The sequence below is a fragment of the Melospiza melodia genome, chromosome 8 (genome assembly GCF_035770615.1).
Source record: "Melospiza melodia melodia isolate bMelMel2 chromosome 8, bMelMel2.pri, whole genome shotgun sequence".
Lineage (NCBI taxonomy): Eukaryota > Metazoa > Chordata > Aves > Passeriformes > Passerellidae > Melospiza > Melospiza melodia.
Window position 1 is genome coordinate 22,911,207 of NC_086201.1, and position 17,843 is coordinate 22,929,049.

At 35.0% G+C, this 17,843-nt stretch overlaps 1 protein-coding gene and 1 long non-coding RNA gene across 5 annotated transcripts in view; one reads left to right on the plus strand and one right to left on the minus strand.

The window, feature by feature from the left end:
- Positions 1–17,843, minus strand: part of CCDC141 (coiled-coil domain containing 141) — a 62,470-nt gene that overhangs the window by 14,089 nt on the left and 30,538 nt on the right. For all 4 annotated transcript variants that reach the window (XM_063162236.1, XM_063162238.1, XM_063162237.1 and 1 more), the window contains 13 exons: positions 17,037–17,156; positions 15,631–15,822; positions 14,590–14,766; positions 12,941–13,120; positions 12,029–12,154; positions 11,252–11,440; positions 10,802–10,981; positions 9,852–10,001; positions 4,452–4,592; positions 3,418–3,612; positions 2,301–2,484; positions 957–1,066; positions 100–198 (listed from right to left, as the gene is read on the minus strand). In XM_063162236.1, coding sequence (XP_063018306.1) covers positions 100–198; positions 957–1,066; positions 2,301–2,484; positions 3,418–3,612; positions 4,452–4,592; positions 9,852–10,001; positions 10,802–10,981; positions 11,252–11,440; positions 12,029–12,154; positions 12,941–13,120; positions 14,590–14,766; positions 15,631–15,822; positions 17,037–17,156 — 2,043 coding nt within the window. The remainder of the gene's footprint in view (positions 1–99; positions 199–956; positions 1,067–2,300; positions 2,485–3,417; positions 3,613–4,451; positions 4,593–9,851; positions 10,002–10,801; positions 10,982–11,251; positions 11,441–12,028; positions 12,155–12,940; positions 13,121–14,589; positions 14,767–15,630; positions 15,823–17,036; positions 17,157–17,843) is intronic.
- Positions 192–16,734, plus strand: LOC134421378 (uncharacterized). The gene is made up of 3 exons (XR_010028586.1): positions 192–241; positions 15,712–15,830; positions 16,298–16,734. It is a non-coding gene; the product is annotated as an uncharacterized LOC134421378 (long non-coding RNA).

Genomic DNA, 17,843 nt, shown 5'->3' on the forward strand with positions numbered 1-17,843 from the left:
CAAAGGGAGGTTTTAAGACTGAAAAACAAGAATCTTTCTAGCAATGCACAGAGCCTTTTAAGAAAGAGTTCTAGTTATTAAAAAAAAAATTGAACTAGCCTGCTGCTTTTGCTCCACTTCTTTAACAGTCTCACATGTTTCTTGACCATTTCTTTCTTCTTTTTTAACAGGAATCAACTCTTCAGAGAAGTCAACTTTCTGTCATGTGAAGAGAAAATTAAGTAAGTTTATGCAATAAAAGGTAGGAAATGTTAGCTCTACACTGATTTATGCTCTGTACAACAGAGAAAACACCAAAGTGAAAATCTGTCATCAGCACAGGTGTAAATTGCTTATGGCAAAAAAATTGCAGTAAAACCCAATTAATTCATTCTTGGACAAGCAATGACAGCATTTTTTGAATCTGACAGGATCTTTTCTGAGGCAGGGAAACTATAGCAGACTATAATTCTTCAGTATGTAAGACTGAAGAATTCCAGCAGCTAATCAAGAATCTGAGGAATATGAACCAATTTATACAGAGGCTCAGTAAGGGGGAATAAAGGATTAAGTAACACTGTCATATGAAAAAAAAGAGAACTAACAACAGTTTCAGAAAAGATATCAGGATTGCAGGTAAACAGTTCTAGGGAGGAAAGAAACATTTGTGAGTGTCTATAATAAAATTTTTTTAAAAGGTGGAAGGGGAAGAATGTGGTATAAGTATAAAACATAGAAACAGAAATCTGGACAACCATAGTGTATTTTATGAGGACTTGGTAAACCCTTCAAAACCTGTCATGGAATCTTCCACAGATTTCAAAGAACATAATAGTGACACAAGATAAAGAAAGCCAAAAGAAGTAATTCCTGCTACCATAGATGATCCTCACTAAAAGCACTGATTCAGACCAAGATTTACCAAGCATGATAAATTGACACAGATGCAATACATTCTCCAGTTTAAAGCACCATACCTTTACCTCCTTAAGTTCTCTCAGAGACCTGCACAACCCATCAACGGAATTCATGATTTCTTCATACTTTAATACAGTTTTTTCTACATACTTCTTTCCTTCTTCAATCCCTACAAAGGCAAAACAGCAGGAAAGTACAATAGAATGCCTCAAACAGACCTGCAAAAGTCCGTGTAATTTGTTACCCCAAGGGACTACAATAAACGCATTTTTCTGTGTTTTGTTTTGCTGGAGGAATTCTGTCATTCACAGTAATGTGCTTTCCCAGCTCGTACTATCTTACTTGAGATAAGTCCTCATAGTTTCTGCAAGTCTTCTCTCTGGTTAGTAATACTGCTTTAAAAGATGCTGACCTCATAAAGTGTCCCCTGAACTCATTGCTACATTATACAACTAGGAAGCACTTAGATCCCTGTTATAAGAAATACGAAACAAAGGCAGGATGAAGAAGCTTTTTCCCATGTAATGACTTAAAGGACACTCAGCAACTTCTTTCTCCTACTTTTCCTAATCAGCTGTTGTCAAAAATCTGTTCTGTCATCTCCTTTGCTGCAGATAGAAATGTTTAAAATATTGAGAAGGCTTAAAAAGAGAGAGAGAGAAGAAAAAAAATGATCTGTGCTCTCTAAATATTCTTTCCACTAAATAAAGAGGAATTTTAAAGCCCAGTTTGCTGAAATTTTTAAACTTTACTACATGAATTGATAGGCTACACAAAATCCCTGCACATTTGGATTATCACCTTATCTTTGGAAAAATTAACTTTAAAAAGCATATAAAAAATTACAGGTAGGGAAAAAAAGCAAAATAAAAAATTTTTTGACTTTCAATTTTTTTGGTCAACAATGTTCCAAATCAACACAATTGCAAATACAGTATCTAAATAACAGTCTACATTATTTGCTAATAAAAATTTGACAATCAAATCCTACCAGTTATTTACGGTCATAATGTAAAAAATTAATTCAGCACTGAGGTATATCATTATAATATCTTCGGGCTTCAAGGACTTGCCTGTTATGAGAGAGCTTAAGCCATGAAATCTTAACTCAAAGCTCATGAATATTGCAAGGACATTTTCATTTCAAGGTGAACTCAGGCTGTATACAGAAAACCAAGTAAATACCAGACTGAATGAGTATTTTCATATCTTTACTTTCCGTAAATATTTGTTCTGAAATCCTCTGAAATCCTTCACCTCTTCCAATCAATACTTTAAAAAATTTCTTTTTTTTTTTAAATTCATCTATTTTCATCTTAAATGAACAAATCTAGGAGTCTGCTTAATTCCACCCCAAGTTACTGCATTTTGTCCCCACAATACATTACCAGATATCTCCTTACCATATAACCGTCTAGCAAGGTCCATAATCTGTTGAATTTTTTCTTCTTGTTCAGGCACTGCAGGTTCAATAAACTTATTGAATTGCTTGTAGAGAGTCTCTATCGCTTCTCTTGTTTTGCATTCTGCAGAGTAGTTGCCAACTCTAATCACTGTTGCGCTCACATCTTCAAACCAAAATTGACACTGAGGGATAAAAAAACTGCATTATAATGAACTACTATGAATGAATCTGCAGTTCAAACTGTTGAAGAATAGACTGGATTATTCTTACACTTTCCTTAATCAGTGGCATACGGTGTATCTTAAATATTCTGACTTAAATTTAACCTGAAAAACATTTGTTCATTACTAATGATGCTTCAAGCATTAATGGCTGTTAAATTTTCATTAAGTACTATGCCCACGCTCATCTTACAGGCATGGTGAGGTTATTATTTAATGGTTCTGAAAAAACATATTTTATTTCTGATCTCCTTCCACCTTGTATATCAATTGGCTAATTTCAAAAACTTCCTGTTATGGCCTCAGTTATAGCTGTGTAAGGGCAGAAGGGTTCTTTAAATTTGGCATTCAAGCAGACAGGGTTTTTGGTCTCAGCAAGCATTAAATTCACCAGAAATCTTTCTACTGACAAGAATGGGCTTCAGAACATACCCATAATAAACATCTTTGGTTAACAATACTCAGAACAGAACACAATCTGGTGTTCATTTAGAATCACCAGTATTGCATCATTACAGAAAGTGACAAAAAAAAAAATCACCATTTCTAGCCACTGTTGAAATCAGCATTTAGGACTGTCTATTTGCTGAAAGAAAAGTTTTGAGTAAAAGGTGATACTTTACACTCAGTTAAAAAAGAAATTTAAAAAAAGGCAGTCTTAAATTTTAGCTTTAGGAAATAATTTATTTCTTTTGAGTAAGTGGAGAGTTTGAAAATGTAAGTATTCAACAAATATTAACAAATTCTTTGGCTAATGGTATATGTAAGAACACACTGATGAGGTCACTGGACACTGAACACATCTCTTAAACAAAATTTTAGTGTTGCAATTTTATCTGTCCCTGTCCTGGATCATTATTACAGCGACAGTGGGGATGTCAGGTTTACTAGTACCTCTTTCATCATCTGCTGCAGATGCTCCATGAGATCCAGATTTTGCTTGTAATCTTCCACAACCGTGCTAAAATCATTCAGCTGTTTTTGTAAGTCACTGATTGCGCCCAAGAGAACTTGAACTTTAGCCTTAGGTTCATTTGCAAAAGGATCAATGACTTTCTTCTCTAAATTATCCATCCTCTTTTTAAGAATCTGTTTAAAAGAGAGATAGCAATGTTAAATACCAACAAAATGTTTCTGTTTTTAGAAATTTGATATAAAAAAGCAGGGGAAAACCATACAAACATACTTCTTGTCCTATGTTTTAAAAACTACAAGTTGCTTTTTCAAAAATCAAAGGAACCTGGAGGGCCTTTGCAAAGCTGATTAAAATTATATAAATTGATAGAAATTATATAAATTATTTATATAATTGATAAAAATTATATAAATTATATTTATTAAAAGTATAATTGAGCTAGCTTTTTTCAGCTTAAAAATAAACAAATATCTGCAGTAATAAGACATGGTCATGCACAACTTGCAACTAAAAAGGCCATTGAAGGAAATTTTCTGGTGAATGCAAAAAGTGGGTGAGGCTATCAGGGTCCTAAGGTGCAAAGGATCATGATCAACTCCAGGCAATGAATACAGCCAAAAGCTCTGAGGAAAAAAGTTCATCTATTACATGAGGAAATCAGAGACAAGAGAGTAGCTTGATGCAAGACATGATAATTTTGGGTTCCTTTAAGGAGAAGAAAGGCTAGGTCACACAATAGATGCAAGAAAAATAAAAGATTAAACAGAAAAATAATGGTGATTAAAGGAGTGAAGTCAAGCATTAACATCATTTCACAGAAGTAAATGGCAGAATAACAGGAATAGAATAGTGAAAAATGTCTCAGTCAATTACAGACAGGGAGGATATAATGAGAAAGGTAAGAGGGAAGTGCACAATAAATTTTGTGATGCCCTAATTTTCTGTGATGTGTTTGGCATAGGCCAAGTAATTGAACTGGTGAAGGCTTTACTAAGCCTGGATTTTCTGTTACCTGTAGCTTCTCTGCATATGTATCAACTTGCTGAATCTGTACTTTAAGTACTTTCATATTTCGAGCTTTTTCCGTTTTCTTCATATAGTTAAACTTCAAATTGTTGAATTTCTTTTTGAGATCCTTAAATGATTCTCTGAGCTGCAACAGTGTAAACATATTTGTTAGTTAAAAAAAAGTCAGCACCCATCAATTAAAGTTTTTCAAGAGCTGTTTAATGGACAATTTAAACACTGAAAATTCAATGCAGAGGTTAGTAATACTATGCCATCTCAAAGCATCCTTAAGTTGACAGAATTTCTTTACAGTAATGGAAACTCATAATCTTGCTAAATCAGTGGTTTTGCATTCTGAATGAAAAGTGTTTCCAGAATAACTGAGGCAAAAATGTATTGGAACGAGGAATGAGACTATTGCTCAGACAATCTATGAAAAAATCCTGTCCAGGAGCTTCCACTGCTTTTAATTTAAAGTAGATGCCCTTCATATACTTTAGTTCATTTAGTAGAAATGGTAGCCAAGTGTCCCATTTCTGATCCCTTTTTCAAAAGTCCTGCTTCTGAAAAGAAGTTATACGTGGGCTTAATTTTATACACTGTGCAAATCCAAACATCTTAGTACAATTACAGCATACAAAGAGAAGCACATCTCTTTGCAGGATCAAGATGAAGGCTGTAGGACCAGCTGACTGTCAAACAACTGTGCTCTGAGTATGGCAGCAGGGAGATCCTGCCTAACAGATACAGAAAGCCTCACCTAGCTACTGCTAGATGTACTGGGTGAGGATACTTCTGCCAGTCAGCACTGACTTGTGCAACAAGCCCAACACCAGGGAAAATTATTCTTATAATAATATAAATTAAAATGAACTAGTAGGTCCAATTATGAAGTGTCCATGCCTTTCAAGACTTTTCAGATGAACTCACACCAGCTACATACTATTAAATCTAGTTATATTAAATTTATTCTAAACCTCTTTTTTAATTAGATGGAATATAGCTACACTTTCTTTAATCTACAGAAAAAAATCGAAGTGCCAGAATGATAGGAACTACACTGATGAAGCTCTAGAAAGCTGCAATTTCATTTACACACATAGGGATCAGGCGAATTTCCAATTTACCAGAAAGAGTTTGATATGTATCAAAAAGAAGAGCCATCTATGATGAACAGAATTTTAAGCCCAGTGTTTATTTACCATGGAAACTAACTATAGTATACGGTTGTTATATTCTTTATTTTTGTTTGAGTGACAATTATGTTTCCTTTAATATTGTCTTACAAGTAGGCCTTTAATAAACCATGTTATTTTTTTCATTGAAAACTTTATATAAATAAGTATATCAAAACTGTTTAGATAAACCATTTTTAAAGGCCTATGAAATTTTAAGCATAGTTTTCCTAATATTTTTCTCTGCAAGCTATGCAACTTGCAATTTTATTTACAGCTTTAAAAACTCCTTTCAGCTATTACTGTTACATTTAAATTTCTTTAAGCAAGAGATTCAAGAATCAGACTATTATATAACCTGCTTTAAATCAGTGATATTTTAATTACCTTGCAATTCCCTGATCAAATTTTCAAATTATATGTAATTAATTAATAAATTTTGAAATAAAAGAATATTAAAATTACCAAAATATTGATTTTAAGAATTTCAGGTCCTATAGATAGATAATATTTTGCTTTCAAGATAATGTATAATAATAATAATAATAAATAAATTATGTAAAAGTATGTTTATTTGAAGCCATTGATATGAAGAAATGCGGAAATTCTATTGCTTTATGATCTGTTACTCCAGACACACAAATGAAATTAGTGTTAACAAGTTCAGGTCATATCCACAATTGGATATCTAAATATGTATTTGAGGCTTTTTTAATATTAAAAAATTCTACAGACTTCACCCTGCACCCTCTCCTCCTTCATGCCAAAGAATCCAGGGAGTAACGAAGGCTTATTTTGCAGCCACTGTTATTGGAACAGCTAACAATCATTATTATTATTATATACTAATGTTAATCCATCAAGGGATATATTTTTCATTTTCATTTAATCTAGTGGGATGTTGCCACATTATTTCAGCAGTGTATAAACAGATGGTGCTCCCTCAGTGTAATGGAAAGGAAGGGAATTCTATCACTGGCCCTGTGATCTCCAATTAGTTTAAGCTCTTTATCCCACCTAAGTATGCAGAAGAATAAAGTCTATCTAAAAGCCCTCTGTTAATATAACCACTTCTGCAGAACAATACTTTTTTATTCAGAAAACAAGAATCTTATTTGCTGCTTCAAGTTTGTGGGAAAGAAAAGATGAACAAGAGTTTATTTTAGTTTGTTTCACTGGCTTGTGCACATATAGAATAGCAGTGATAATTTATAAGGCCAGAGGCTCTCCTCATATCAGTATGTGAAATTAGATCTCCTTGTTTCAGATATGATGGCTTGTGTGTCAAAGGTCTGCAGCTGCTGTCACTCTTCTCTTTTAGCCTCAGTGGAAAAATCAGATTCAGCTCTGATTTGTGCATCTAACTGCATTTGCACTGCTCCTGTTATCATCAGCAATTGTACCAAGGGCAGTGCAGGGCTTCCAGCTTTTAGAAATCCAAACGTGTATCAGTTTTGCAAGATTAAATGAGAAATACTGAAGGGACTATGCATCCAAATATGCTTCAGTGAGTGCAGCCCACTGCTTTAATGGAACTTTGTACCTTTGACTATTGTGTCATAGTCTTTAGTCAAGCAGCTGTTCCTAACTATAGTTGCCCTGTCATGGGTGAAGAATGGTAGTGGAGGAGAGGGGTTTAAGTACCAGTTGTTTCAATTTATCACAGGACCACAAAATAAATGGAAAAATCAAGTTATAAAATGTTTTAAACATTTTTGTTAACAGTGCCATTCCAGTAAATGCTTTGATTGCTGTCTGAGCCACTCTAGAAGAAATTTCAATGTTAATCCCTCACCTTTCCCTTTCTATTCATGTACAAAACTTTTTGTGGCATCAATAATCAAAACACCCCAAGAAGCAGGTTGCTGAAAACAGATTTTCAGTCACAAAGATTAAAAAACAGTAAAACAAAAAGGGGGGAAAAATCTGTTCAAGTCATTAATGACTACTTGATTCCTGGGGCAACAATCAGAATAAATTACAAGGTGAGAAATGAAGGTACATAGGAAGGTCCTACTGACCTGAGAATAAAGATAGCTCATTACCATTTATGGTTAAAACCATATTTCCACTCATATCTTTCCCTAAGCATGCAAATAACGATATGGTGAAAAAGAAATGAGATGACTGGGAAGAGCTATGAACCTGCATCAGGGTCTGTTGCTCTTTGGTTGACAAGTTTTACATGGACATGCATAAATGTTATTTTTAAAGTGATCACCTAAAGTGAAGGCTTTTTCATTGCAAAAGCTACCATGGGTGATTAACAGTGTCACTCAGAATCCCCTGAACAGATCCAGTCCAGCATTCCTATATCCACTATATCAGTGTACCCAAGGCTGAGCTCACAAATGACTGCAGTGCAACACAGTGGAGGTGCAGCTCTTCTGAGGCTGCTACTCAAACTACCTTGTGAAAGAAGAAGCCCCAGCTGGCAAATACAGATCCCAAAGATGAGCTTTCCTCATCCTTCCCAAAGATGTTGAGGTTATATACACTTATTTTTGCCTTTTCGAATTCTCTTTGAATTAGAGAAGGCACAGAAAAGGCATGCATTTTACTCTTGTCTCCTCCAAGGCTATTTAAATCCCGTGCTATATATTCTTGTCTATAAATTTCAGTATTTGTTTCCTCGTTTCTTATAGAAGCACCAATACCTTACAAACACAGGGAACTTGCTACGTCCTCTAAGGATCTCTTCAAACACCACTTAGTCCTAAGCCCTAATTCACAGGCTGTATTTACACACTTAAATTAATCACATCAAAAATAAATTAGTGTAAGTATTTACAGCAGAATCCCAAATATTTTCAGTCAGCTTTAAAGTTTGCTCTGTAAACTGGTAAATCACTGCTAAATTATCTGGTTGGCTGTTTACTATGTGACAGCCATGAACAGCTGCTGCTTGCTGCTGGCACATGAAATATTTGTTTGCTTAGACACAGTAGATAGTAAATAAATTGTTCGTTTAGACAAGTCTAGCAATATTCATACTAGCATACTAGCAATATTCAATTCCTGATGAAAAAATTGGCAGAATTTAATATACTGAAGGTAATACTCATAAATATTATTCTTGAAGTAGCCAGGTGTCTGATTTCTTGATCCCTAAACAGAATTAGTTAGAAATACTTAATGAAAATAAAAAAAGAAAAAAAAGAAGAAGAAGAAAATGGCAGTGTCTTAATGCATATACAGGCATATTAGCCAAATATCTGTTTAGGAAATACCTTCATCTTCTATAATACAAAAGAAAAACCTAAAGAAAAAGGTATCCACATGCTAAATTAGTATATTTCAGTTAGTTTATGCACAAGATTTAATTAGGTTTGGGGATAACAGATTTTAACTTAACCAATAAGAATATGTGACCTTCAGTGTCCTGTATTTTTATTACATATGCTTCATCCTACAGGAAACATGAATGAGAAAATCCTTCCAGCTCACAATCCCTCTTCTGTACTTCATGGATGCAAGGAAGTACAAAATGAGTACAATCTACAGAACATCAAGTATAGAGCCCATCAGCCTCTTATCTTAATGTATCAGTCAGGGAAAGTTAGTTCTTTGAAATATTTTTTCCTAAATTATTTTTTTAGAGACATTTAATGAATGTAGCTTTCTAATTTGTGAATTCATTTGTGTCTGGCCTACCAAGATGTAATGTTGATAGTCATATTACCTGAGTAATTATTCCTAACCTAAATTCCATAATACTAATTCTAATCTCTTGGGCCAATGAACATTTCCTTTGCTCCTAGCAGTTTTTCAAGTGTATCTTTTGTTTCTGAAAAAAACGTTAGTACTAGATTATTCTGAACTTTTCATAGAAACACTGGAAGTTATTTTCAATGACCTGACAACCGCAATATGTACAAATTCTACATTTGTTTGAAATTTTAGCTTCACAAGAAAAAGTTATAAAGACTTGTGTTTCAGATGAAGCTGACTGAGCTGAAAGCTAAAGAAAATGTAGCTGCTCTATTTCCAGTCCTCTTGGTGCAGTGAAAGCATTTTACTGCCAGCCCAACAGCTTGATAGAATCCTGAACAGCAGAGCCATGAACCACAGATTACTGCTGCTGCTGTGTAGATCCAAAGTTGCTGCTAAAATGAAAGTCTGTTTTTCTGTATACATATGAAGCTTTTAGGGGAATGGTAAACAGTAATATTATAGATCACAACAGCTCTTTAACAGTCACTCAATGAGTTGGGATTAATCTCATTTACCTCATTTATATCCTCTTGAGTGGTGCAGTGTTGAAAATACTGTGACAGTTCTTCCTCATACTTTTCAGCTCTGGAGCTCCAGTTTATGCTATCACACTCAAATCTAGCAAGTTCTTGCTTCAGATTCTTTACAGAAACATTCAAGCAATTCTAATGAGGAAAGAGAGAAACAAATTTATCAGTCAGTCGCAGGAAATGTATTGATTTAACCAATCTAAAATGAAAATCATTGAGGCAGAACATGCAAAGCCAGCCACAATGGCTAGAGTAAACTATTGAACCTCCGCTGCAAGGAGAGCAAGGACATAGCAGTTTCAGTCACTGGTAGTCTGGGGAGTAGTTTTGGGTCAAAGTTAAATATTGTGTCTTCTCTGAGCAAAGAGGGAGTGACCCCCTCTAGTCCTTTGCCAGCTGGAGAATAGCTCCTTTCTGCCATCCATCAGTTTATGGCGTCTGAAGAGCTGACTGCCAATATAAATGATCTAGCCAAATCAAAGGAAAGTATTGCTTTTTTAGTAAGTGACTGAATTCAGGGAAATGAAAATTCTTCCCTGAATTCCTTTCCAAAATGATATCCACTCTGTCATGCAAATCAGTCTTGAATCCATTGATAAGGTAACACTGTTACTACATTTTCTCTTTTGCTCTTATGTTATCCTTTCTTTACAGGAGAATAAATCTACAAAACAACCTTTTCAAAATAGCAGGATTGTAATATAGAGATTCAAGAAATTGCCATCAGGGCCTTGAACTTCACAAAACATACTTAAGTAAATTATGGCTTGGGTTTTTTTTTCCAAATAATGATATTTTAAGATTAACTTCCCTAAAGCTCTCTCTATTTTTCTCAGAGTAGTAATACATATTTGCACAACTAAAATTTAGCCAGATGAGTTCAATAATCTTTCATATTTATCTTTGATTTCATAAATCATTCTGCTTATACTCACAGGCTGCTGTACTGCAGACAAGATATCCACTCCCTGAGTAATAAGTAGAGTATATAGCTGTCTAATATGTGCATGTTTCTCCTGAGAATTCACAAGGTAGGCTTTAGCCTGGTGCACATTTTCAGGGTCCCCATATATTTCAGGAATATCCAGTTCTCCTAATTTTGACAGACATTCCAGCTGAAATATATAAAAAACAAAAATCAGTGTCTGTTTAAAATAACTTAATTTTTTTTCCTTACCCTTGAGTTTAAGTAATTAAAATTGGTTTCATGTCTGAGTTTTCAATTCAACCAATTCATGCAATTTTAGATCCAAGATTTTAATTCTGATCACCAGGCTGATTTATCTTTTTTCTCTGGTGAAAATGAAAGAAAAGTAACAGGAACCAAAACCAAAGAGAGCTTAACTACAATGGGAAGAATGTATGTTTTAAAATGTTATACTCACTTCTTTTTTAATGTAATGAAATTTGACTGTCTTGCTGAAAATCTCATCGTATTCTATCATTGCATCCTTTACTGCTTGATGGAAATGAATAAGCTCACTTATTCTCTCAGAATTTTCTTTCACAGGAAATCCTTTCTGGCTTGGTAATTCCAATAATTTGATCAGGTACTCAAGCTCAGCATTCAGTTGCTAACAAAAATCAGAGAAGTTAATGTGCACAAACACTGCAATTTTTCCTTTACATTTGATGAAATAACCACCTAACAGTGGTAAATTGCCTTGGGGAGAAGTCAATGCCCTGCCCTTTAAAACACTACATTCTGTACTTTTTGGTAGGCACAAATCTCAGCTGTCACCCAGCTTTGCATGAAAACAAGTCAAACATATTTAAAGGGTAATGGCAGAGTGAACTGCTCAAACCCAGAGACAGTATTCACACAGGAGGTAGAAAGGCCACTATGATTTACCTCAGCCTCTGACCTGCTCTAAATTCAAAAGCTTGGAGCTGATGCTCTCCTCGTACTTCACCACCCCAGTGCTTGTGTGTCCCTTGAATACACAACTAACACAGCACAAGACATTCTCTGAACACTGAAGGCAAAATCTCTTTGCCCCTGCATTATAAACACACACAAACACTTCCTCCTGGAAAACCATTGTAAAATATAAAACACTTCAAACCCAGACAGAGTGTCTGGCGTCAATGAGGATGTGGATCTTCATGGGACCAAAAAGACATTTTGATGTACTATTCACTCCACTAGCTTGGTTTCTCACCTCATAGTGTGGTTTCATTTGGTTCAGCTTTTTCTGTAGTTCCAAAACAATTAAAAGGTCACTTCCAAGGTCAACTGGTACTGCAAGCTGGAGGGCCTCTTGAAGAATCTCTAATCCACGGGTAGTCTAAAAGAGAATCAAGAAGTTGAGCACTTCTAACTGCAATAAATAAAAAAACCCCCTAAATTTAAAGTCAAAGCTAAATTTGTAACAAAACCTTCCTCAAACCAGGTGCCCAAATGCTGTCAGTAAAGTCTCTCTGTTGCAAACCTTCTGAGTGACAAGGGTGATAAGATATCTTTATGACAGCATGAAAAAGCGACTCAGACGCCAGGACTGCAGGACCACAGACACAGGATTTCTGAGATAACAGATGGGCTGGTGTGCTGCTGAGTTGCACTAGAGATACAGCAGCTACAAGCCTAACTGGTGTTTCTGGTTCTGCTACCAGCCCAGCTAGTGTTTCTTTTGAGGAACCCTGTACACTCTCCCTGTGCCAAGGAGGTTTCAATCCTCTTTCTGCATGAACCTGGTCAGACTTCAGTTTAGTAACAGTTAGGACCCAGTTTGGTTTAGCAGCTCTTCAGTCTCAAAAAAATGGTGCTTTTAAAAAGAATTAAAAAAATCACTGCTGGTAAAGCATTGATTAAACTCCATTAAAACTTAGAATTGGAAATGGACACTTAGACTTCTATGGATTTGAGGTAGGGAAAAAAAAAAATCAAAAACATTTCATGGTTCCTGCTGACTGACTGACATAACAGAGAACAGACTATGAACAAGAATCATATTTTACTGATCATCACTCTATATAAATAATACCTATAATAGTTGATGAGAGAGCCACAGACAAGCTAATAACAATCTAGAAATATTTGCCACAGTTGCTTTCTTGCTAGCTATTTTACTTACGATTTTTAGTTGTTCTTTAAATATCTGGCATTGTTGCTTGATGGGTTTTATTTGAGTAATTTTAAAATTCCAGATTGCCCAAAGATCGGTCAGCTCCTTCCTTTCTTTATTCAGGTTAATAATGATATCTTCTGTAACTTTTATTGATTTTTCTACTTCTAATATTAACCTCTCATTTACCTGGCAAATAAAAAGACACATTTTTTCCCACACATATTTTTATAACATACAATTGAAACCTCATAATTTTAAATAAAGCTTAATAAAACCTCAATTATCGTAGTGTAACTTAAAAAAATGTATACCCTTAAATACACTTTTCCTTTAATATTGTCTAGAAATAGGCACAGATTTACAGAATTTTTAAAGTGACAACATATATAAAGCTGTAGTTTAAAGCAGAGAACAGGTCAGTAATGACTGAATTATTGCCACCTGATGTCTGTTTCACACTCAGACAGAATAAAAGATTTTCTGACTAAACAAAACCACCCAAAGTTACCTTTTGGAGAACAAATAGCAACTAGAAAACAAAGTAGGTGAAGAAAAGACCACCCCTTTGTGTTGATAAACGAAGCAGCACTGAAGCACAGGAGGGTTAAATTGTTTAGTATTTGAATATTTGATATTTTTACCTCTTTTCAGTAGAACCTCTATGAGAAATATCCGAAAACTGGGTAATGCCATTTTCCCATTTAATTATCTTTTTTTTCCAAGAGAAGTTGTTTTCTGTAAATTACTAGTATGCTCCATATCTTCCAGATATTTAAAAGCTACAATCTGGGAATATTGTAGGAACAGAGTAGTAGAAAATATGTGACAACACATATCCAGGTGTTTAGGGAGGTAATGTCTGAAGATGTGAGAAGGTTTTAAGTGACTTTGCCATTACTGTGACTGTCTTTCCTTTGCTTGGCAGCACCGAGCAGGGACACACCCTGCAGCCAGACTAACAGCCTGAGCACCTTCCCTCCCTCAGCTGGCTTTTCCAATTCACCTGTAACCTGCTGTAGTTTACCAACACCACCTCCCCCTTCACAGCTTAATGTCTAACTGCTCCCTAGTGTGTCCTATAAAAGCAGAAAGAACAGCTGGGTATTCAGGCTGACCTCATTAATTTGGATTACTTGAGGAGGTGTAGCTTAGGGAATGATTGCACAGCTCCAACGATCGCCTCATGAAGTGCTGTTGGAAAATTAAACAGGGATGCCTAGGCAGTGTAGCTGTTGGACAGAATGTAAAGACACTGGGAAAGACTGTTTGCAAGGAAGTAGCTCCAACATCCATTTCTTTAGGAGAATCCATGCACTCAGTCAGTAAAGACTCCCTCCCTCTTAGTGGAAGTAAAATGAACTTAATATTGTGCTTGAACATATGTTGCTTTCCAACATGAAACAAATAGATAGGAGCACGTATTACATTTTTAGGCATGGACTGGGTCAGTAAGGGCTCTGTCATTGCTAGCCACAAAACTTTTTATTTTACCATAAGCACTCACATACCTTCTTCTGAAAGTATATATCAGCAGTATATATTAGCCCTTTTAAAACTTGGTACACAATCCATTAGGCATAGAACTAGGATGGGATACATCACAGGCAAGTATAAAATATTCAACATGGTTTATCAGATCATACTCACATACTCACCACATGTACTAAATTAAGAAAACAGCAACCCATATTTTCAGTGGAAAAAGTCTTCTTTATAGTATTTTGCCACTGAGTATTGGCTGACTCTATTTCAATCTTACTTTCAGTCTCTCTGCTTGTTGGTAGGGGTTTTGAATTATAGAATTCCTTCAGATTTTTAATATCGTCATTCACCTATAGAAAGACATTAAATGAATAACAAAAAAAACAAACCAAAACTTGAGGTGCTATAATCAGAAGTTACAGAGATATGATAAATTTGAATAGTCCCCTCTGAATCTTAATTTTAAGATCTATGAGTCCCTAAAATATTTACAAACACCAAATAATAAAATAGTTTTGAATAACTTGCCAACCAGTAGATGGCCAACAGACAGATGGCAGCAATTAGCTCAATTTCTATCGCATATTCTTACATGGATTTTATTTACCAGTATATCAATGCACTGATTTTCACTGATCTGCTTAATATGAAGTAACTGAAGTTAGCAATAATCAGAAGATGCAATACAATATTTTTTGTAGTTTATCATGCCATAAATAAATCCTATGGCTAATTTTATCTGACAGGTTCCATTCCATCCTCAATTTCTTTCTAAATATTAAAGAACAGCTACCATATTGTAGAATCTTAAAATGGAATCCAAATCAAAATGAAAATTAACTGTCCTGGACACCATTAGCACAGCTAGCAAAATTATTTTGGTATTGAATTGATTATGATTTGAGCTAGAGCTGGTTTTTATTTCATTTTTTAATACAATCATATGAATTATCATGTCAGTGGAAGTAGTGTAAGACAGCAACAAAGATCCCTATGAACACATCAGGACATTTTTCAAAAGTTATATGAAGCAAATCAGGATATTTGATATTCAGAATACCTATATGGAAGCATTTTTATCATGTATATAATGAGAGTGCACATATGCAGAGGAGGAAAATCTAAATCAATTACAATCCTTCCTACAATGGATGGAAATTTTTCAATTGTAAGACTTTTACAGTCTAGTCAGAGAATAAATAAGTAATCCGTACCTCTACAGCTGACTGTAAAAAGGCCACATAAGTTTCTAGAATTTCTAGCTTTGAACCAATATTTTTTTCAATTTTTTTCAGCTCTTTATTCAGAAAGTCAGCTCTGCTAGAAAAAGCCACCACCTGCTCAGGTTCCAACTCTTCCATATTTTTGATGATTCCCTCAGCTGCTTTCAGTTCACATGAAGTTTCCTTTGAAGGTAAAAGCATAGAAAAAAACGTATAATGACTGGAAAGGACTTGTGAATATTGATACTACATTGTTAATTTTCATTAGGATTGCTTTTTTATGTATAATTTAATTACTTGTTTGAAGAAGAGCTCAAAATGGAAACTAAATCACAGAAATATCCATTTCTTTCCTAAAATCATAGGTGTAGTTATTGAAATAGCTATTTTGAAATCTAGGATATTACAGTTTCCAGAAGGAATAGTTAGAAGAGGTGTATAGTTATGAGAGTATATTCATATATATATCTGTCAGGGCAAAGTATACACTGCAGCAAACAAAAGTAACACCTTGACATGCAAAATTTGGCAGAAAAGACACTTAAAACTATTATAAAGTCTTGAGGAACAAAAATATGCTCTTGCTTATCTGCTGAGGTTTTAATATTTTTACAATGTGCTCTCCAGAATTGTTTTAAAGTGAATTTTATTTCCACAGGTACCGTACAGATCCATCCCTTGGACCCCATAAGCTGTTGTCTGCTGCAAAAAAGAGCTCTGCTGGAGAAATGGAATTTTAAGTACTGAAAATACATAGGATACTCCTAAAATACACAGTGCCATGCTGTTCAGCTTAAGCTGAAATATGCACCTATGACGAGGGTATGGAAGGGATTCAAGTGGTTTTAACCCCCTTCCAGATAGTGCAGGGCTGCTATGGGAGTGGGAAAGGCCCTGGATGTGACTTAAAAATAACCTCACGTGTGACAGAGCTGAGTGCTGCAGGGCTCTCATCAGATGGCTGCACTCCCAACATGACCACTGGGGCTCTTTACAGCCCCCTTCATAGCTTCTCTAAATGGAAACTACTTGTTTCTTTTTGCCAGTTCATCCCTTATCTTTGGCACAATAAACCACAAGAAGGTTTTTCTCTGACTCTGGCTGTCTAGACAATTATTAAACCTGGTGCCTCATGTAGGAGTAGCAATCCACATTTGAAGAGTCTTTCTATTGAAAGTTGGTACGAGGATCCTGCAAATCACACAGTGAGATAGAGACAGTGAAGAAAAACAGTGATTTAATGACTGTAATGTTATCCTTTTGTTCATTAACTATAGTTTTAAAACAAAGGTCTATTTTCTTTACAAGAAACTCTCAGCCTCTAACCTTATTTAGAATTACATACAGGAAGCATTTGTTTCTGAAAGCACTTAACATTATTGAAAGGTTTTTTTTACCTTTGTTTGTTTAGCCAGTTCAAGGTGCTTGTTCAAAACTCTTTCTGATTCGCACAAATATGAGCCAATCTCCATTCCAACTGCGAGCATCGGAGCGAGCTTTTTAATTGATTGCGACACCTTTATTTGAAAGCATTATTCACATGGTTAATTTATATAAGTAGACTTCATAAACCAGTATAAAATATCACTTTATATAGAAAAAAATGAGGTAACACTTTTCTGTTGGTGCGTAGATTATGTTTCTAGGCATAACGTCGTGGTTTAAACTCAAATGACAACTGTGCCACACAGCTGCTCACACACACTCCTCAACCCCAAATGGTGGGATGGAGAGAAGAATTTAAGAAAAGGTGGAACTTTAATATCATGTATACTCAGAGAAAGATAGGAATTACAATATAAAGAAGACAACTCTACTATTTCTTCAACAGGCATGATCAAAAACCCTTCTTGTTTGCTCTCATTTTACTGACAGTGCTTTCTTTACCCTAAATATCTGAGACTTGTGATTTCAATATGGCACAACTGAATTATAATCTTGCTATTATAGCCCTGGCAGAAATACTTTGATTCTGTTCCAGGATTTTTCCAGAAAGTACATTTAAAGCTTCTCTGACAGGGCAAGAGACCTATTTTTGTGCAGGTACATGTACAGAATTCCCTTCCACTGTCACTAAGATATTATGTATGCACTATAATAACAAAACAGATTATGAAGAGGACAGGAAGATGACACCAGACACAACACACTTGGTTATTATTAGACATGTGAATTTACATTTAACATTTTTCTTAAGAACTGGC